Source organism: Bidens hawaiensis, unplaced genomic scaffold (assembly GCF_021521415.1).
Source record: "Bidens hawaiensis isolate Kalapana, Puna unplaced genomic scaffold, B.hawaiensis_p1.1 tig00009513_1, whole genome shotgun sequence".
NCBI lineage: Eukaryota > Viridiplantae > Streptophyta > Magnoliopsida > Asterales > Asteraceae > Bidens > Bidens hawaiensis.
This window is the reverse complement of record NW_027491706.1, coordinates 785,447-808,088: the sequence shown is the minus strand read 5'-3', so window position 1 is coordinate 808,088 and position 22,642 is coordinate 785,447. Positions and strand designations below refer to the sequence as shown.

The window sequence follows — 22,642 nt, the reverse complement described above, 5'->3', positions numbered from 1 at the left end:
AAACCCGGACAATGGTAAAACCCAAGTGTTGTCGGTCCCCGGCATTGAGGCGGTAGCTCAACACGAATTCGGTCGGTTTTGATTACGTGCGTTACGGTACCGGAGCTATATGTGTGTGTGTGTGTATAACTTGAGGTGGACCAATCGCAATTTGGGGGGGGGGTCGGTCGGTAAACTTGTGTGTTAGTAAAATCCGAACATTGTAAGTCACGGGCATTGAGGCGACGAGTCTCCGTAATTTGGTCGGTTTCAATGAGATTTGTTATGCTATCGGAACTAAAAAAAATGTTTGGCTAATTTCCATTACATTCGTTACAGTACCCGTACTAAAAAAACAAAGAGAAAAAAAAATCACGAACAAATATGGTGCCGCAAAATGACCCAATAGGGCACTTGCGACACCAAAGTCCTTAATTATATACCGTAGTAATCAGTTATTATTGTTCATAAATCAATAACGTACCATATCTCTTGGTATGTATTAGTTTAAAATAAATTTATTAGGCAAAGTGCAGTGGAGAGGCATTCACTACTCACTACTGCAACGTCACTGTCACTCGAAGTAGTTTATGGCTCTTGAATTATAGTGTTAAGATTTGTGTCAGGACTTTAGCTTTTCTTATATTTTGTTTTGTCTGGGACTATCATATAAACTTTTTTTCTTTTTTAAGAGTGTATAGGTACTTGTATGGAGGTTGGGCTACTTTTTATTGCATGCTTGCTCTTCTATCGGTTGCCACTAAAGTTCACTCACCACTTCATTCTACTAGAACTTTGGTAGGATTATTTGGTTGCTTTGAATAGTAGCGAAGCTTTGACGAGTTTGTCAGGGGGGCGAACTAAAAATGCATTAAAAAAATCATCAATGAGGGGTCCGGGCTCAAATTTGCGGTCAAAAACACGTAAAATACACTATGTATACAAATTTTCGGATGGAAAGGGTCAATTTACACTACTACAGAAAAAAATAAGGGAGGGGGGGGGGGGGGGCGGGGCCACTCCAGGTCCTAAGAAAGCTTCGCCCCGGCTTTGATTATCTTAGCCACATTTTATATTATCTAAAACACTATATTTTGCACATTTAAGAAAAATGTTTTGGAGTTGGAGATATCTGTTAGAGCAACCTCTTTATACTATGAGATAGAGAAAATCCGCAAAAAGAAAAAAAAAATACTCCTGATTTAACAGAACAAAACGGACGAACCTAGGTAATTAGACGAAAATGACAACTTGCAGAAAACAAGTTGGATGGAAATGGTAAAAGTAATCAAACACATAGACGAAAATGATAGTTAACTTTAAACCTTAACTTTATCATTGACAATATAATTTAGAGCTTAGCATAACCCAAGTTAGATTCGCGAGACCCAAAAGACCAACTCGGATCATACACAATTATTTATAATAAGATCGGTTTCTGAGTCTCAAAAACACCATTAAACAGTTCCGGGTTAGATCTTGTGGGTTTAACCCATTTGCACAACTATAATTATCCCAAAATAAATATGACTTAAAGATTGGTGTTAGTAGTAAGGGGGTGTTTGAGATTTGCTTATTTTCACCGATTTATAACTTATTAATTTTTAAAAAGTAATAAGGTATTTGGAATTACTTTTGTAACTTATTAATTTATTGAAAAGTTATATGGAGTTTTCATAAGGAATCCCAAACACCCTTTAAAAGTAGTCCACTATCCCAAACAGATCCACACTCACATTGATTCAAGTTGTGACATTTGTCAATTTCGGGTTATTTTATACTTGTATTCTTAATGTAAACCCGACCTGTTTTGTATCCCGAACCTTTCGATATTATCAAAATGATGAATTGTATGTTAAATTTTTGTTTTATAGTTGTTGGATAAAAAAAACACCTTTTTCGGTTCTTAAAATTCCCCGAAAACGCTCAAAACGAACTTCAGGGACTAAAACTACCAAAATGGAGACTTGAAGGACCCATTTGTAGTTTGTGCTTTCTTGGGTCTATAACCAACCCATTTTCATGAAACACCCTTTATGAAAGACCCATTCAACTTACCCTATATATACACACCCATCTTCTTCATTTGTGTTTGCTCATTTCTTCATTTCTCTCTCAAATTCTTGAATTCTAAGGTTGTTCTTTATAAGCTAATCTTTCATTTTAACTAACTTCTCAATACTTAAAGCTTGATGTTACAACATATATATAATATACACTCCTTGTTTACCTTCGGTCTTTCATTTCTTCGGTCTCGGCCGGTTGAAATGTCGGGCTAGTAAGGCAAGGTTACATGGAGGACTTTGTAGTCCTTGTTTATATATTTAACAAATCTAACCATATAACTTTTTATACTTGCTTAACTTCTACATATTTTAGTTTATTGTTCATATTTGTCAAGTTCCATGGTATTGAGTATGTGGTGACTAGCCTCGGTTTCATCCCGAGTTGAGAACCGAACCAAAAACCGAACTTTTGTTTAAAAGCATTAGTGTTAACTTTTTGAATGTAAAACTTGAGTATAATTATTTATAAGTTATTTTACAAGTTCCATGGTAATTGGGTATGTGGTAGCCATCCTCGGTCTCATTCCGAGTCAAGGACCGAACCAAAAACCGAACTAAACCGAGTTCACTCGCTTAAGACACACAAGTGTGTTTTTAGCCACCAAAACTCATATTTTTCATCAAGATTATATTTTAAATCAATTTTAGTTAATTTCTAAACATACTTGGCATGTCGGTAACCAACTTGATCTTATAACAAGTTCGAACCGATAAGGTCGTATACTCGCTTAACGAACGTTAAGGTTCTTCACAATAGAACTACATACTTGGTTAAGTCTATTTTGATTTTATTGAGTTATCTCATAACATTTATTATTTTGGGAAGTTAACTGTGAGCTTGGTCAATTATCAAGTCTCGAACCGACAAACCCGAACACTCGTTTAAACATCGTTTTGGTATTCTTATAACCAAGGGTTTTGCAATATCGCATTTTAACCCACATTATTACTTAACTTAGGTTGAGAAAAAAAAAAGAAAAAAACTAATGAATAGAATACCGAGACCCGGTTTCGAGTAAACTTATTTTACAAAACTCGTTTCTTTAATTTCTCAAATATTTACATTTTAAATCCTAAACTTTATTTATTTACTTTATTTGTCATGTATTTTATTTTAAATCCTTCCAAGACTACCTACTAACACAAGACCCGCTTAATATAGGTCTTGCTCGTTAAACCGATCTCTCCGATTATTCACGACACTATCTTTCAAGTTACTTGTTAATGTGAGTACTTTTTCATCCCCCGTTTTCCATCTTTCGTTTTGGGGGTGGCATTGCATGCTTATTCAAATTCAAATGATTTATACTTGAGTCTTAAACCACAACACGTATTGTATATGTTTACTTAAATAAATGCTCAATTTGGTGTTATATGCTTTACATGATTATGTGCAAATTCTTGAATGCTAAGGCGGGTAGCCTCTTGAATGCTAAGGCGGGTAGCCTCATCAAAGTATGATCATACGTTAATTCCGAGTATATATGGTATCCCCATATAGAAAGGTGTCGTTAATGTATTCTTATTGACGATTTCATTATTGTCCTCGATGTATTCTTATTGACGGTTCGTCAATGTATTCTTATTGACGGTTTTATTATCTAAATTGTTGCTATTATTTATTGTTTTCATATACTAGTTGTGGATTTCATACTATATACTTATTGTCCAAAACTATGAAAATTGCTCACCAACCTTCGTGTTGACAAACTCTATTTTATGCAATGTTACAGGTTTGATGTTAGCTTGATTGGATTACTTGAAGAAACTTATTATCTTGGCTTTAGGATATTAGAAAATAAAAGAACAAGTTATTTGTTTATCTATCTATTTGGCATTTTGTATGAACAATTGTTGTGTTATTTAGGATGATATGGATTTAAATGAGTTGTTTAAATATTGTAACTTTATAGTGTCATTGTGCAATGAGCAATCATGTCGCGCCTAGACGTTTCCGCCTTCATTGGTCGGGGTGTGACACAAGTCGTGAGCCTAGTAGAAGATCAAGGTGATGGGGTTTCTTTGAATTAAGAATAGGTCTTCAACATGCGAGTTGTCTTAGGAGGATTGGCGGAGTTTAGGATGTAAAGGTGACGGTTGAGTGGTTGTAACTTGTAGGGTGTATCATGTTATGTTTTTGTTGTACTCTCGTTTCGTTTGTTGGTTGGTTTCTCAGGGTGATTTCTTTTTGTTGTTTGATTTTACGTGTTTACATTGTTTAATAAAAAAATTCACAGCTGCGTTACGCCAGAGGGTTTTGACTCATGTTGACACCAGGGGAGAAGATTTCTCTTAAGACATGGAGAGACCAAGGAACAGAGGTTATTCGCTTCGAGAGAAACCCTCTGGGTTCCAAACTGGGATCGGCCATTAACTAATCTACGACCACCCAATATTTTTTTTAACGGCCAATTTGGATCACTGACGGGCCACTGACCCACCCGAACATCTCTTACCTTCAGGAGGAAACCCACCTATACATGAGAAAACCCCTAACCTACTTGAAATCCATTTTTTTTTGTCTTAAGTGAGACTTGAATCTAAGACATTCCTCTTATCAGTTTTTGGTACGGGTGAGCAGGAAACCGAATTAACCAAAAAACCCGAACCGAAAAAACCGAACCGAAGCATTAACCGATGGTTATTTTTTTGTTTTTTGAAAAACTGAATTTTCGGTTTCTGTTCGGATTTTCATTTTAAAAAAACCAAAATAAACTGAACCAAACCAATATGTGTTTTTACTTAAATATTATATGTGATGTTATGACTAGAAACAAAACACCAAAGGGATCTACCTTTGATGGTGATGAAGATTACGAAGATGATGAAGATTGGGAGTAAACTTTGAAGATGAAGAACGAAGATTGAACTTAACTTTTAGTGTTTTTTGATTAAGAACTTTGTTGAATCTTAATCTCTAGTACTCTTGCAGGTTTGTATTCGTTTGGTTCCACGTAACAAATGCCTAATTTTGTTTTTTGGATCTAATATGCATTTTTATTTTTTTGGAATTTTTTTGCAATGTCTAAACAAAAAAAAAAAATCAATTATAACCGATCTGAAACAGAAAAAAAACCGAAAAACCAAAAACAAATCAGTTTGTGTATCTGAAAAACCGACTTTTCGGTTTCGGTTTCGGTTTCATCAACAAATCATTTAGGCGACCACCCAAGGTGCCATTAATTGATACACTAGATCTATGAATCAAAATAAAAAACACGCCATACAGTAAACGGAGTCCGCTATCCCACACCAGATCCACTCCCAATTCCCCACCGGAATATTCCTCCGATCCACCGGAATATTCCTCCACCAAAAATGTCGTACAACAACGAACGAGACACCGTTCCCTTAAACCAATCCTCCCAATCCGACATCGACGAGATCGAAACCCTAATCCACTCCACCACCATCAACCCCACCGTCCCATCCATTCCGGCCACCATCCCCATCTCCTCCACGCCCTTCATCCCCTCCAACCTCCCTCCGCCGCCACCAAAACCCTCCGCCGTCGGACCTCCGCCGCCGTCCAACCGCAACTCCACCAGTCAACCACAACCACCGAACCAGTCAACGACCATGACCGGGTTCGGGTCGCCGCCGAACACGCTGACGGAGCCGGTGTGGGATACGGTGAAACGAGATCTGTCGCGGATTGTGAGTAATTTGAAGCTGGTTGTGTTTCCGAACCCGTTTCGTGAGGATCCGGGTAAGGCGTTGAGAGATTGGGATCTGTGGGGTCCGTTTTTCTTTATTGTGTTTCTTGGGCTGGTGCTGTCGTGGTTGGCTTCGGTCAAGAAGGTCAGTTTTCGGTTGTTTTCGGGTTTCGGGTATTGTTTTGGTTGTGATTTGGTAGGGTAAATGTAGATTTGGAATTGTAGGTGTTTATATTCGCTTAATTGGATTGTGATCGTAGTCGGTTAGGGATGACTATGGGTCGGGTTTGGGACGGGATTAGGTATTCCTAAAACCATACCTGATTGTTAGACCCCGTTTGAACCCCGTCGGGTATCTATCGGGTTTCGGGGATACCCATCGGGCCTTTCGGGTTTGGTTTTGTTTTGTGTTTCGGTTTGTTAAGGTAAATGTAGATCTGGAATTGCAGTTGGTTGATGTATATTAGCCTAGGGATGGGAATGGGTTAGGTTCGGGACGGGTTTAGGTATTACGAAACACATACCTGATTATTAAAGTCAGTCTCAAACCCGTTGGGTATTTTTTTGAGTAATCCCCTATCAGGTTTCGGGGATGTTCATTAGGTTTTCTATCCGCTTCGGTTAAGAAGGTGAGTTTTTGGTAATTTTCGGGTTCGGTTTGTTAGGGCAAATGTAGATCTGGAGTTGTAGGTGTTTATAATTGATTGTAATCGGGTTGTAATTGTAGTTGGTTGATGTATGTTAGCCTAGGGATATGGGTCGGGTTACGAACGGGTTTAGGTATTACCATATGCAATTATCCGTACCTGACTACCTGGTTATTAAAGTCAGTCTCAAACCCGTCGGGTATTTTACGAGTAATTCCTTGTCAGGTGTCGGGGATACTCATTGGGTTTTGTATCGGCTTCGGTTAAGAAGGTGAGTTTTCAGTTATTTTTGGGTTTCGGTTTGTTAGGGCAAATGTGGATCTGGAATTGTAGGTGTTTATTATCGGTTAATTGGGTCGTAATCGTAGTTAGTGACTCATATTTTAGGCTCAGGCTCTGCTAGTTTATTGTTTATTAATTAACTAGCTTTAGAACACGTGTGATACACATAATGCTTAAAACAAATACAATTAAGTTATAGAAACTAAATGATTTAAAAAAAGCCTATATTTTATCAAATTAAATGGTTTTATAAGTTCAAATTATGTTTTCTAATGAAATATTCATATGAATACGTGGTGTATTCTCACGCAGTTTCTTCATAATCACGAAAGATGCACCTACTGATTTTATAAGTTGTAATTATATTTTTTAATGGAATAACAAATTCTAACAAAAGATGATAAGATATTTTATTACGAATGACATATAAAAGAGCAATCCTATATAATTTAACATGAATAAAACATGCTTTTGTATAACATTTTTGAAAGAGATGGATGAAAACTCCATAGATCCATGGAGGTTGAGTGAATAGGTGAGAATAAGATTGCTGTTCGTTCATAATTTCTTCTTTATTGGTTAAGAAGAAGGTGAGTTTTCGGGTTTTGGGTGTTGTTTCGGGTAGGTTTGTAGGGAAAATGTAGATCTGGAATTGTAGGTGTTTATATTAGGATTGTAATTATAGTTAGTTGATGATAGGGGAATGGCAATGGGTTGGATTTGGGGCGGGCTTAGGTATTCCCAAACCATACCTGATTATTAAAGTTCGTCCTAAACTGTCTCAAATCTGTCGGGTTTCGAGGATACCCATTGGGTTTTCGGTTGTTATTTTGGTTATCATTTGTTAGGGTGAATGTAGATCATGAATTGTAGATGTAGTTAGTTGATGATTGAAGTGATGATTATAATCAGTTAGGGTTGTGTACGAGTCGAGCTGAGCCAGTTGATTCGGAATTCGTAATTCGTATTCTATAACGAAAGGATTGATTTAAATTTCAATTGGGACCGCTGTACCAGTTGATCGGTATCGGATCCAGGGGCGATTTCGATCGATGCACTCGCCGATTGAATTCACGTTTTTGGCGGTGATTGGGACGTCTATGATTTCGCTCCACTACAAAGCGTGCCAATACGAAATTCGTGGCTCGTACAGAGATTTCGGTAACTATGATTAGGGTGTAAACGAGCTGAGCCGCGGGTCGGTTTGTGAGTCGTTTTTCTCAAGCTTGGGCTCGTCTCGTTTATTATTTATTAATTAATGACATGTATATACGTTTTTATTTTTGTTTTTTGTATATTTTGAGAAAAAACTTTAACCAGCCTGAGCGCGAATCGAGCTCGTGTGGTACCTTAAACGAGCCAAAACTTGCCTCAAAGTAATGATGTTTATATATTAGGTTATGATTTGTTAGGGCAAATGTAGATCTAGAATTGTAGATGTTTATTATTGATTTTAATTAGATTGGAATTGTAGTTAGTTGATATTAAAGTGATGATTTGTGAATTGCATTGTGTAGTTAGGGGTGTAAACGAGCCAATGAGTCGTTTTCTTAAGCCTGGGATCGGGTTTTTTATTATTTATTAATTAATGTATATACGTCTATAATTATTTTGAGAAATCTTAAACGAGCCATAGCTCGGATCAAGCTCGTGTGATACCTTAAACTAGCCAAAACTCGGCTCGAGCTGGGTTGTGCGGTGTGAAATTAATACAAAATTTAAAAAAGGTAAAAGTTAAAAAATGCACGACGCTCGCTTACGCTTGACTAGCCTAACTAGCTTCCGATACAAGGCTCGAGTTCAGGCTCGGACTAGGCTCGAGCTTGAAAAAGATTGGCTCGTTTCGAGCTTTTTATTGATTCAATCTCATGTAGCTCGTGAGTAGCTCGGCTCATTTCCACTCCTAATTGTGCTGGAGCTTGTTATACCTTGTGAGTTGTTACTAAACAATTTGGTAACTGCAGATACCTTGCAGCAGTTACCCAATCCATAGATTTTTATAATTGATTCCAATTGGATTGCAGTTGATGGTTAGAGGGAAGATTTGTGAATTGCATTGTGCTTATGGCTTGTTATATGATTTGTGAATTGCAGTCATGATTATGGTACCATACCTGCAAATTTACTTCAAAAATAGTTAAGTAATACATTGCTAGATAAACACACTTTGTGCTTATGTTAATTATATACGACTTTACACCCTAGCCCATGCTTAATGTCTTGGCGCATGCGTGTGTATTGTTCCTGATAACTATTAATTGTGCACCGTGATAGTGGTGTTTATACCTTACTTTCAAGCGTTGATAAAATTGGATATTTTTTTAATAATTGTTGAAATGGTATCACAAAATCTAGGATCAGGTATGTTGATACCTTAAAAGGATTTGTGTCATCAGAACTTGCTAGTACACTGTTTTTCTGTTGAACATGCATTTTCTTGGCCTTTTCAACTTGCTACTAATTTTTGTCACCGTTATCTTTGCAGTCTGAAGTCTTTGCTGTTGCGTTCGCGCTACTTGCAACAGGTGCCGTCATTCTCACGCTGAATGTTCTCCTTCTGGTAATCTACTCTGCTCCATCTCTCTTTACGTGTGTTTGTCGGGAACCTGAAAATTGGCATGGACCCACCTGACCCGTTAACTCAGATATTCTGTATCATTATATTTTGCATATCCGAACTCTCAAATTATGAAAAAAGTACAAACGTATATAAAATACTCTATCTATGAGGTCTAAACACTCGGTTTATCTTTTATAACTTATGAGATCAAACAAATTAAATAATTTTTAAAAATATACGAGTGAACTTTTAGGTCAACCCGGACACAGCTCAAAGTGTTTGCGGGTTCAACCCGAAGCCGCGTCTAACCTGTTTAAGCAAAAACAAACCCGCAATTGTGTACTAGGTCCATGCCTTTCTATTCGACCACTTGACTATGTATGTATTTAGAAGTGATTAGGGGTTTTTTACATACACATTTTGATAACGCTTATGTATGTGATAAAATAATCTGAATCACATAACTTGTTCATAGAATTAGATATATACATCAAAAGATAATATGTAATGTTGTTTGTAGGGTGGTCACATAATCTTCTTCCAAAGTTTGAGTCTACTGGGCTACTGTCTATTCCCGCTCGATGTAGGAGCCCTGATCTGCATGTTGAAGGACAATGTGGTGCTAAAGCTTGTGGTGGTGTGTGTGACATTGGCTTGGAGCTCGTGGGCCGCGTATCCATTTATAAGCATGGCGGTTAACCCTAGAAGAAAAGCCCTCGCCCTCTATCCGGTGTTTCTCATGTACGTATCTGTTGGTTTCCTTATCATCGCCATCGATTAGTATTCGGTAATCACGATGTGTTATACAGAATTCGTTTATAACCTTTTGATGAATAATTGGTAACATGATATATGTTTGATTTTGATATGGGTTGGTTAACTTTGAGTTTGGTTCTGCTTCTAACTTGTTGTAATGCTTGGAGGTTTGATATATGGTTAGTTAATTGGTTGTGCCCTTTTACTAGAACTTTTGTGGTGAGCAAATTCTTTTTAGCTTAATGTGTATATGTTTTTATACAAAATGGTTTACATATCTATACTATATATAAAAAGATATCTATACTATATATAAAAAGCATGATAACTTTAATCATATTTTGTTAATTTATAGAATAGTTAAATATATACCTCTTATTTTAAACCAACTACCACCATGACGTTTAACACGTTAAAATTTTTTAAAAAAACATATACCATAAAAAACAAATATTTTATTTTCTCTTTATTTTGAGTATGTTATTGTTGTACTTTTTTTCATTTTAAAAACATACCGTGTTACGTGATTACCATTAAGGACTGGTAAACGGGTCGAGCGAGTTCGGTTGTTCGGGTCATGGGTCTAAAAGATTAAGATTGAAATGGGTCGATTCCAAAAAGGTTAATTTAGTTTGGGTTGGGACGGGTTTGGGTCCAAAGGGGTCAAGTCAGAACGGATTTCGAATTAGAACGATGTCGGGTAGAAGGGTCAAGACGCGTTCAATGCAGCGTTATGCACACACTGACACCTGATTGTGCACGTACAGTTGTGTGACGTGTTTATACCAGTTAAGCTTCCAATGCCGCATACTATCGTTGGGTTACGCACGTACTGCTGTGGAGTCACACACATATTGAAACAATAATAGCGGTTACGCGTTCGATGCCATATTTGTGTGCATACCCGTCGCACCCAACTAGTACTTTAAAAGGTCATAATGAAGAATTATAAAAGTTATTTTAGCCACAAAAGTTTTTAAAATTTAATCTTATTTTTATATAGTTCCAAAATTCAATGCCACTATAATTAACCATTTTCATATTTTTATTAAATCCTACGGCAAACGTAAAATTTGATTATTTTTAAACAAAATCTAACTAATGTATTAAAGCAAAGTATGTTTTTACATGGACTTCAAATATGACATCACATGAAATGCCAACTAATCAATTTTTATTTGTACATATTCCATCTAATTAACTAATATTTTAATTACGATTTCTTCAATTTAACATATTTTTATGTTATATGATATAACAATGAATGTATTTATATTATTATTAGTATTTATTAATTATCTCAATTAAATCAATTATGACTTTATTAAAATTATATTATTAATAATTTCTAATTACCACAATGTGGATGCAAGACCATGTGAAAAACATGTGTTTGCTTTATGTGTATATATTATAATATTTTAAGAAAAATTAGAAATAAATAATCACACATTTTATTAGTTGGCCGATAATAATCAGACCTTTAAAAATCACTAGCAACGGTCCCACCTTTTAACTATTTTTGTCTCACTGGTCATCCGTTAAAAAATACTTAACATCGTTATGTTTTTTTCCCTATTTTCAAACCGAAGTTTTAGGGCTTTTGATCGGAAGAAGGATACGAGTCGACCGATGTAAAACTTATCTCGAAATGGTGATCCAAACGACGAAACAATGTTTCAATTCGGGTGCTTGAATTTCTAATTAACAAAAATTAAGCCATTTGAATCACCGTTTCGAGATAAGTTTTACATCAGTCGACTCATATCGTTCTTCCGATCAAAAGCCATAAAACATCGGTTTGAAATTAGGAAAAAAATATAACGACGTTAAGTATTTTTTAACGGAAAACCGGTGAGACAAAAATAGTTAAAAGGTGGGACCGTTGCTAGTGATTTTTAAAGGTGGGATTATTATTGGCCAATACACAAAAGATGAGATTATTTATTTTCAATTTTCCATATTTTAATCGTTTTATATTCTATGACATGACATATACTTTATGTTTGATTTCAAATATAGCTTATATCAAATATTAAAATTTTTTTATTGATATTATATAATTTTTTAACTAGTGTAATACACGTGTTAATAAGCTAGTATTATAAACATATAAAAGAATAACACTATGGTCAAAATCTCTCTAAGCATGTAGTTGGTCCAGGAATAAACAACACGGATAGCCATCCGAATACCCTCCTAACATGCAATCTTAACCGTCCATTTCTCACTTCGTAATCCAACGATCCATCTCCTTTTACCGCTCATTTCCCCCCAAATATTCAAACACCTTCACATTCACAAAACCCTAATAAATACCAAATCTAACATCATCCAATTCCAAACAATCAAACAAAAATATGGCAAGAACCAAGCAAACCGCCCGCAAATCCGCCGGCGGAAAGGCTCCTCGGAAGCAAAAGCCGCCCGGAAATCAGCTCCGGCGACGGGAGGAGTGAAGAAGCCGCACAGGTGAGAGAGATCGCTCAGGACTTCAAGACGGATCTGAGGTTTCAAAGCAGTGCGGTGGCGGAGGCGGCTTGTTTGAAGATACGAATCATTGTTACTATTATGCCTAAGGATATGCAGTTGGCTAGGAGGATTTGGGGAGAAAGAGCTTAGGGTTTATGTTAGTTATTTGGCTTGTTACTTGATGAATGATGATTTAATCTTTTAATGTGAATTTAGTTGGTTTATGCATGTAGGGTTGATTCAGCTGTCTTAATTTGTTTAAATATTTTATAATATTTAGTGGTTTTGATGATTAAAATAAATTAAGTTATAAGATTTCAGCGTCGATACTCGCTGTACAAAAAAAAAATAAGTAAATAAGCAAAAAAAAAGTTTTATTATTCTTCTGTCAAGGTACAAGTAGAGGTGCACAAACCGGCTATTCTCAAGAATTGAAACTAGGTATAGTCAACAAAAGTCAAAATCGGGTCCGGGTAGGGACCGATTTCGGGTATAGTCGGGTATTTGACCGGTTTCATTGGGTTTTTTTTGGATTTCGGATAGGGTAAAGCCGGGTTTTGACTGGGTATTGGCGGAACCGGTTCCATTGGGTTTTTTTTCGGATTTCGGGTAGGGTAAAGCCGGGTTTTGACTGGGTATTGGTGGAACCGGTTCCGGTTCCAGTTCCACTTTCAGAGGGAAACCCAAGACCCGGTCCATACCCACGGGTAGGGTCGGGTCGGGTCTGGTTTCGTGTAGGAACCGCCAGGTCGGGTTTGAACCCGGTTGTTTTGTGCACCTCTAGTTACAAGGAATAATGCATACGGTATAACTTTCCCTAACCATCATTACCGTATTTGGTTTGGTACCAATGAAAAAGCACCACACCATGACACTACAAGTAGAAGTGAGAAAGCAATGTTGGTGGTGGTGTGGTGGAGAGAGAGTAGAGAGAGGGAGAGGGAGACACAGAGAGTTGAGAGAGGTGCTGGAAAAACATGGACTGGTGTGTTTGAAACGGATTAATGAGAGTGTATTGCTTTAAAATCTAATCATGGGAGGTTTCCAGAAGTTGGAAAGTGGAGCTGCGTGAGGCTTTTGCATTGTGCTGCTTATGAGAGGGGAAGAGGCACTTATGGGTATTACCCATGCATCGGTTAATCCCGTGCTGTCATTTCATTTCTATCCTCGTATACCCTAAACCACAAATTCATCGGCGACACCTACCCACAAGTACCCTAGAACTTTTTGTGTTTTTGTTTTTTATAATAATAATTAATTACTCATTTATTTTTTTCAATTGTTGTATATTCTTTATGGCAAAGGTTTGCCATGAATTGCAATTTGACAATCTACCCCACATAGGTAGGGGTGGACTTGCTTTGTGGCCTGGAACCCATAAAGCCTACCTATGCATGTACCCCTTCCCCTCTAAGAATATAAAGTTACATTATTCAACTTTTTTTTATTTTTTTACATTTGAGTAAACATTTACATGAAAATAACTTAATCTGGAACTAAAAATTCTAATGTTGAACATTGATCTTTATTATATTTCTAGAAATACCGATTTTATGTTAATTTACATAATTTATATAATTAAATAGATCGAATGAATTGGTAAAGATCAAAATACACACTCCTAATTTATGTTTTATGTTTCAGATCTAATTTTTATATGTAAACTGCGTAGTTTGTTGTTTTTGGGTATACTTTTTTGTTTGGTTTTTAGTCATGTCGCAACACGCGGGCCACAAAAACTAGTTACAATATATAAATAGGAATCATATTACACAACAAAATTTCAATGAATAAACTTTAAAATCAAGTTAATCTTGTTCAACGAGGCAGACATGTTAGTCATGTACAACAAGGTGATTTGTGGTATGTGAGGATTGGGTGAGACAGCTTAACGGATGATTGGATTGGGGACATATCGGTTATCGTGGGAATTAGATGACTTGGATGAATTTGGATAGAAAATAGGCTGGGAATGCTCGTATGCATTTTGCTTAAGGGACGTGTTGGAACTATATCAATTCCCAACTTTTATAAAGGAAAAGGCTAAAGTATTTTATGTCATTTGCCTTATCACGTTGTGGTGTTTGTGGAAACCGAGGAACGGTTTGATGTTTAATAATAAACCGGCTCGTCAATCCAAATTAAGGAATCTATGAGTAAAGTATCAATCCAAATTGTGCACGATGTTTAGTAACTTGGTGAGTTGGTGGGTGATATTAAGCTCCTGGATTCCTATGGGTAAAGGATCAATCCAAATTAAGGAATCTGTCGTGGCCTCGTGGGGGTTTAACTTGCAAGCGTAGATTTAATTTGTTATTAATCGTGTGATTCGTTTAAGGGTGGTTGGACTACTTTTGATAGCCTTGTGCCATGTTAAACGAAAACCTTTTTTATGGAAGCCACCAGATTGTTTGATTTTTAAATGGAGGGCTCTCATTGATTTAACCCAAATTCATGGGTATGGATCTTACCAAAACTAGATAGCTGTTAAACGGGTTATAAAATCTCATTAAATTAAAAACTAATCTTACCAATTATTTGATATGAAAATTCTATAAAATAGGGATATACTAAAATTTAATATCAAATTTAAAAAAAAACGATATTTATAATTAATAAACAATTTTATAGTAAAAAACATAAGCTGGTCATGGGTCAACAAATCCAGATAACTTTTAAACGAGTTATAGCATATCATTTATTTATGAAACCTTTTCATTATAAAACCCTAAGTATATTATTAACTTTCTTACAATAAAGAAAATTAAAATCCAAAAAATAAATATTAAAAACGAAAAATGTAAAACAACCATTCTCTCAAGCTATCAGATTGCTTTATTTGTAAATGAATGCTTCTCACGCGTTTGACCCGAATTCATGGGTAAATGTCTCACCAAACTCAGATAGCTCTTAAACGGGTTATAACATCTCATTATATTAAAAATTAATCTAATCAAATATTTGATATAAAAATCTTATAAAATAGGGATATACTAAAAATTAATATCCTATTTTATTTAAAAAAAGATATTGTTTATAATTAAGAAACAATTTTATAATAAAGAAAATAAATGGGTAATGAGTATCACCAAACCCAGATAGTTTTTAAACCGGATTATAACATATTATTTATTTGTGAAACCATTTCATCATCAAACATCAAGTACATTAATTATTAACTTTATTACAATATATAAAATTAAAATCCAAATATACATATATAAATATTAAAAACGAATAATGTAAAACAACCCCGTTAATACGGGGGATAAAATCTAGTACTATATATAACACATTAGCCAAATACAAAGTAATATACTTGATTTTTAATAGTTTTATAAATGCTAATACATAAATAATATATGAAAAAAAAGTGGTAAACTTATTTAATTAATGCCAATTCACTCAACTTACAAGTTTGCTCATCATCTTTAGCCATGTTATGTTTTTAGTTTTAGTTTTAAACCAACTTCTCACCTATGATTTTTAAATATTAATAATTTTTTCATACGCTAATGTTTTTGTAAAATTGGACCTTAAAAATAAGCATTTTATTTTCTTTAATTTGAGTATGGTACTGCTATAAAATTTTCAATTAATATGCTACATAGGGTGTTCGATGCTGGTTTTTAAGTTAAACTTGTGAGCTCAATAGTTAGTAACAATTTTTTTTGTCATCCAAAACCAAAACTAAACCGTTGAAAATTGAAACCGAACTGTTATTAACGGTTTGGTTTCATAGTTTAAGCTTTGATAATAAATTTTGTTTAAAATGATTATTAATTTAGCTGTATTATCAATTCTAACTCAGTATCAACAAAATATGATATTTGAAAGAATCATAACATGAATAATGATCACTTTAGCAACATAAATGGTAATCATTGGTTGAAGACCTAAGAGGCGAAACAAGAACAAGATCGAATATTTCAAAAAATCATCTTGGAATTAGGTTAATCTAATGTTGTAATATCTAGATTTACTTGTATTAGAAAAGACTTTGTTTGATTATATTTTAACTATAGAGTTAAGTGCCATTTTAGTACCTATAGTTTGACCAATTAAGCAACTTTAGTACCTATAATTTATTTTATGTAAATGACTACCCCAGTTTAAAAAAACTTGCATTTTAGTACCTTTTTAACCCCGTCAATTTTCATCCGTTAAGTCCGGGGTATTTACGTAATTTCATTATTATTTGCTTTCTTCTTTTATTTCGATCTCTCCTCGTTTTATAACCTGCAACCTGCAACCACCACCATCTTCTTCCTCTTTTCTGCCACCACGCACCACCACCAACCCATCACCGTCACGCAGCAGAAGCATCCGAATCTGAAGCCGTATGAATAACAAACTTTCTCTTAATACTCGAACCCCTCGCAATAAGCTGTTGAGGAGTTCCAACAAACGGACAGCGCCCAGCAATGGGACGCACACCAGTCGCAAGCGGGACCGGAGAATCAAACTAAAACTTATCCACATACACAAACTGCCCCAACTGTAAGCGATAAGTGAGAATAAGATCCGCGTCTTTGTCGGAGAGAGAGACCTAGGTGGAGTTAACAGAGTCGGAGAGAGAAACGTATAAGCCGTGGTTTGGCCAGAGGTCGTCGGAGCCTGCGGGTACGATGCCGATGACCTGGAGGAGAGGGGAACGGTGATCACGGTGGTCGCCGAGAGAGTAGGGATCATATCTGTAGTTCCGCTGTGGTGGCTAGCGTAAAAACAAAGACCAGGGAAGGTAGCGACGGTATGCAATTATAGGCGGTGAAGAGAGAGTTTGAGTTATGTGACGGCGACAGAGCAGGTTCCGGCCTACAATCGTTGTTGCCGACAGAGCAAGTTCCGGCGACAGAGTGTATAATGAGGGAGCAGAATATGAGAAGGGCGGAGATGAGGAGTTTGAGCTCCGGCTGTTGTTCTTCAAATTATATGGCGTGATGGCAGGTGGTTGTGGTCGGTGGCGCCGGAAAAGTTATGATGTCTGGAAAGATTTGTTGAGATTTTATGGAATTAGGGTTTATAAGATATGATTTGGGGGAAAGGGTTTACTTCCTACGGGTTCCCCCACCCCCTGAATAAGTAAGGCCCCGCTCTTTCTAAGAAAAAAAAGAGGGGCGAAGGGCCCGGCTGAGTTAGCCTAGCCTACCCTAAAAGTGGTAAAGTAGGTATAGTAGGCGAGCGAGTTAGCGAAGACGCTTAGGCTAATAGAAAAGAGAGCGTTGGTGCGTAGCCTTCATTCGCCACGCCGACTCCCCTTTCGTCATAAGGCGTGGAATTAGACCAAGGGGAATCTCCATAATTCCTATTCTTATCCCTTCAGTCTTTCTTTTGGTCTATCTACATTCCAGGAAATTCATACGCTCCACTGACAGAGCAAAAAGCGGAGTCTTAATTATAGCGAGCCAACCTATTCTATTACCAGACATCCTTGGGAGAAGCTCATCCAAAACTAGAGCTAGAAAGGCCTTATTTCGTTTCGTTCCTGTTCTTCATTTCCTTCTTATCGAAAAAAGGGGGATTTCTCATATTTAGAATCTTTCTGCGGTGTGCTCCGTTTACTATTCTTTCGTACTTTTTTCTCTTTACCACGCGATAGGTCAGCGAAGCGTTAGCGTGCGCGGAGAAGGAAAGGCCAAAGACTTCGGTGTCGAGAAAGGGTTAGTGTTCCGTGTGTGTAATAGTTGGATCTAGTGAGCGTACTGTCTGACCTAGTCCACTCAAGGCAAGCAAATTTTTTTGAGAGGAAGATCTTTGGCCCCTCTTCATTCTCTACAGGGTCCCAAACCTTTCTTCAACATAAGTGACAAGGAGCGAGGCCGCGATGGAAGAGATATCTCTCTAGATTCTGACATCCCAGATAGACTAGTTTGGCATCATTCCCCTTCAGGTCTTTTCTCCTCTGCTTCCTATTGACATTTTCCCAGAATTCATGGCCAGAAAAGTCCTTGGTGGTCTCTATTATGGAACCAGTGGCTTCCTTGGTTAGACGGGGAGAGAGGAAAGAAGAAAAGAAAAAGAAAAACAAAAAAATAATAGTGAAATTACCCAAATGCCCCTCATTTAAATAATGAAATTATGTAACTACCCCAGACTTAACGGATGAAAATTGTCGGGGTTAAAAAAAGTACTAAAAATGCAAGTTTTCTTTGAAACTAGGGTAGTCATTTGCATAAAATAAATTGTAGGTACTAAAGTTGAATAGTTAGTCAAACCACAGGTACTAAAATGACACTTAACTATATCTAATATATATTACAAAACATATCTAATATTATATAATAAAAAAATTAAAATGCATTCAATATTTTCAGTCTGATCTGGTTTCATAAGGTCAAGTGTTTCAATTCGGGTGTTTGAATTTCCAACTAACAAAAATTAAGTCATTTGAATCACCGTTTCGTAATAAGTTTTATATCAGTTGAATCACATCGTTCTTCTGATCAAAAGCCCTAAAACATCGGTTTGAAACTCAGAAAAAAACCTAACGGCGTTATGTGTTTTTTACGGAGGTCCATTGAGACAAAAATAGTTGAAAGTTGGGACCGCTGGTAGTTGTTTTTAAAGTTAAGATTATTATCGGACAATAGACAAAGGTTGGGATTATTTATTTCCAATTTTCCTTTTATATATATATATTGTTAACAGATAGTAAACACATAATAATATTTATTATATATAATGTTAATAATTGTTATACATTATGTTAAATCTTATAATAATGTTAACAAATAGTACACGAGCCAAGCCCAAGTCAAGCTCGAGCTTGAAAAACTACTCACGAGCCGAGCTCGAGTTTTAGAAATAAGATCAAATGAGCTGAGTTTGAGCTCGAGCCCTGTGTAAGTTAAATTAGCCGAGCCCAAAATTATAATATATAACATTATAGTATTAATTAACAATTATTATAGTTTTTATCATATTGAAAGGGAAAGGAGATAAAAAAAAGATTTAAAAGAATTATGAATTAAAAAAATTCCTCTCATCTGGATGGGGTTTAACGAAGAAGGATGATTTTGTTAATCAATTAGAGACAGAGTGAAAGTGTTACAATTTGAAACTTTAGTTACTTAAATTGTAAAAGTTTGTTAATTGAACCAAAAACAGCTAAAATTAACAAATTCGAATGGATCAAACAGGTATGATCGACAAAACAAATGTTATAAGAAAGTAGATACATAATTTAAGACAAAATCCTTTCGTTGATTACAAGATAGTCCTTGATGATATATTCGCCATGAACCTCGTGATGTTCATTTATTGTCGTTCTTCCCAACAAATAAGGACAAAACTATCTTTTACTTTCCGATTCTAGAATAGAAGATGGGACACAAGACATCATAATTCATTATTTTGATCTCACATAATACCCTCCCTTCTACGTATTCTCCTTTTTATTTATTTATATATATATATATATATATATATATATATATATATATATTTATTGATTATATTTTTATGCCCACCCCACTATACTTTTCTTTTTAAAACCCTTCCTTCAAGCACAAGATTTTTTTTTCCCAAAGTAAAGTTTCTCCAAAAAATGAAAATTAGATTACAAAATAAATTAATAATTCCAATTCAAATTATAGTGTCCCAATTCAAATAGTAATGTTACAATAGTTTAAGAACCCCTACATCATAAATTGAATTACAACGCAATTTGTTACACGCTTATATGTCTCTTTATTGTAATTGAACTGTTTTGGTTTGAAATATATAAAGTAAATTAGCAACTAATTATCCTAAAAAATAAGAAAAGAGAAAACTGTATTGTACAAGTATTGCCAAGATGTACACCAACAACAAATTAGACGGTATCCATTGTAATCATTAACGAAATATTAAACTAAAATTAATGTTAATGCTATAAAACTTCTAATTAGTTTATAGATTATATTTTTATTATACAAGATAAAAAAGTGTACGTTTTCTAAATGACCAACAAAACCCAGTCTTTCGCGTACCTTTAGTCTTTCACTAGCAAAATGGTCACTCACGTTTGTGATCGCAGACAACGCTGATGACCCGGCCTGTCAACAATTTCAGGAGAAACCCACCGTCCGAAAACATATTATGGTAAAAGTGTAAAACCCCTTCATTGCTCACTTGAACCGACACTTTCTCTAGAGAAAGTAACTGGGATACCGCTAGATTATATATAAAATATATAGTTTTATATTCAATGCACAAAAATGTTATTACGAAAAGGAAAGAGCATTGTCAAATGTCAATCACCATTCCCTTAAACTTTGGGCATGTAACCTACCGGATTTGCCACGTCAGCACTACTTGAAGACTTACAACTCAAAAACCCTAATATCCTCCATGAACACTTCCGGTGATCAACACTTTGGCTAACCGGAACCACTTTAAACGACTCAGAAGGACCAAAAACCGGTGTCTTCGAACCAGTTTGGCGGACCTGCCGGTTCTTTATATCCTTAATATCCATCTCCGAAGGTGGCACTTTCACTAACCCGAATAAAAGAACATACCAGCGTGAAGATGATGATGGTGTTTTTTTACCCGAACCGTCACTACTAATGTCGGTCGTGGGTTCGGAGCTCATGCTTGACATCTGGTTTAGTTTTTTGTAGTCAAGTGACCGGCTGGTTCGAACCGGTGGGCTTGTTGTGGCGAGTTTGACTCCCGCCATTGAGTCCGACCAAGACCGCTGGCAACCAACCGATTGGTTGTGTCGCAGTCTGTGGTAACCAGTGGGAGTGTCTCTGTTTCTTGGAATTGAGGAAAAGTTTACACTGTTTTCAGTGTTTTCATTTTCAGACTCTTCCAATAGCTCTGCTGTTATTAGTGAGATTTTGTTGGTTACTTTTGTTTTTGTTTGTGATGGTGACTCATTACGAAGGATTTGATCATTGACGGGTACGAGTTTGCCGCAGAATATTATGTCTTCTGCGTGCGACATTGATTTGTCGTTGGAGTTTTCGCTCAATCCTCCCCTAAAAAACTCGAAAAAGTCTTCGGTGGCGGTTGATGGTGGCGAATTTCGGTGATCTTGAACGGTGGAACCATCGTGGTCTTCAGCTGTCGGGAAATCGTTTAGGGAAATTGTTTCTACGGCTTCAGTTTCGGTTTCTTGATCATCATCTTGAAGATTGTTGTTAATAATATTGTCACTCATTTCACAAAATGTTTTGGTGTTTGTGTGTGTTCTTGTGAGAATATTTATGGAGGCTGATTAAAGATATATAGAATTAGTAAAAAGAAAATGATTGAAATATTAAGGGTATGAATGGAGGAAAAGAATCAATGAGGGTTCTTTTCAAAAATTCAGAGTTGAATTATTTACTTTCTTTTTAATTTTTATAGTTTTTTTATTTTGGATAAAAATTGTTCTACATTTTGTTTTCATCTAAATAGAATGTTCAGTTGTTTTATATAATTGATGGAATCTTTTTCATTAATAACTTAATGTTTGGTTGTTAGTAGAGATGACGGTCGGGGCTCACACTATATTTCATTAACACGTCGGGGTGTAAGTGACTTAAATTTGAAAGCTGAATTACAAAATGCATCCATTCATTGATTACAATGTAAAAAAAAGAAAAAAAACTTTACTCAAATATAAAACTTTTAAAAAAATAGAGTACTTAATTACATAAATTGTAATTTCTTTTATTTATTATCATACTCCACATTACAAGGAATGGCAACTAATTTGGACACAAGTTTAGTAATATTTTTCTTGATAATTTTCATGTGCAATGACACAAACAAGAATTTGAAAAGAAGTATTTATTTGTCACTCTTCGAAATAAAGTAAATGAAAACAAGTTTAGCTTGCAATATAAATTATCAATAATGTTTAAATAATAGTAAAAGTGGAATTTTCTATATTTTTTATGTTTAATTATTTCAAATATTAAAATTAAAATTTATGTATTACAAATTTACAACTTAATTTGTAAGCCACGACTTCACAAGAATAGGTCCTTGCTCACCCCACCACTTTTTTTCTTTTTCTTTAAAGGCAAAATTATATTAAAGGAAAAAGAACATGACACAACTAACAAGAAACTATACGAACAAAATACAAAAACATCTTTACAAGTATATCAAGGGATTCATCATCCACTCCGTCCAGATAACACAACATATTAGAATGGCTAAAAAAATAATGAAAAGAAAAGAAATACCAACAAGTTCAATGACACATGCTAGAATTTGAAAATATTGTTTAAATAATAGTAAAAGTGG

General features: G+C 35.5%; 2 protein-coding genes across 2 annotated transcripts; one reads left to right on the top strand and one right to left on the bottom strand.

Annotated features, from left to right (window-relative positions):
* The first annotated feature begins 5,363 nt into the window (after positions 1 to 5,363).
* LOC143532614 (protein YIP4b-like) lies at positions 5,364 to 10,056 on the top strand. Its single transcript, XM_077027619.1, has 3 exons — positions 5,364 to 5,846; positions 9,116 to 9,190; positions 9,711 to 10,056. Exons 1-3 carry the CDS (start codon positions 5,364 to 5,366, stop codon positions 9,969 to 9,971), a joined length of 819 nt encoding a protein of 272 aa, XP_076883734.1. The 3' UTR covers positions 9,972 to 10,056.
* Positions 10,057 to 20,666: 10,610 nt separating this feature from the next.
* Positions 20,667 to 21,566, bottom strand: LOC143532628 (uncharacterized). Its single transcript, XM_077027629.1, has one exon. It carries the CDS (start codon positions 21,564 to 21,566, stop codon positions 20,667 to 20,669), a length of 900 nt encoding a protein of 299 aa, XP_076883744.1.
* Positions 21,567 to 22,642: the final 1,076 nt, after the last annotated feature.

Coding starts and splice junctions, on each gene's coding strand:
- LOC143532614 (XM_077027619.1), top strand. CDS start 5,364: ATGTCGTACAACAACGAACGAGACACCGTTCCCTTAAACCAATCCTCC. Junction 5,847..9,115: donor GGTTGGCTTCGGTCAAGAAG/GTCAGTTTTCGG, acceptor TTATCTTTGCAG/TCTGAAGTCTTTGCTGTTGC. Junction 9,191..9,710: donor CGCTGAATGTTCTCCTTCTG/GTAATCTACTCT, acceptor TGTTGTTTGTAG/GGTGGTCACATAATCTTCTT.
- LOC143532628 (XM_077027629.1), bottom strand. CDS start 21,566: ATGAGTGACAATATTATTAACAACAATCTTCAAGATGATGATCAAGAA.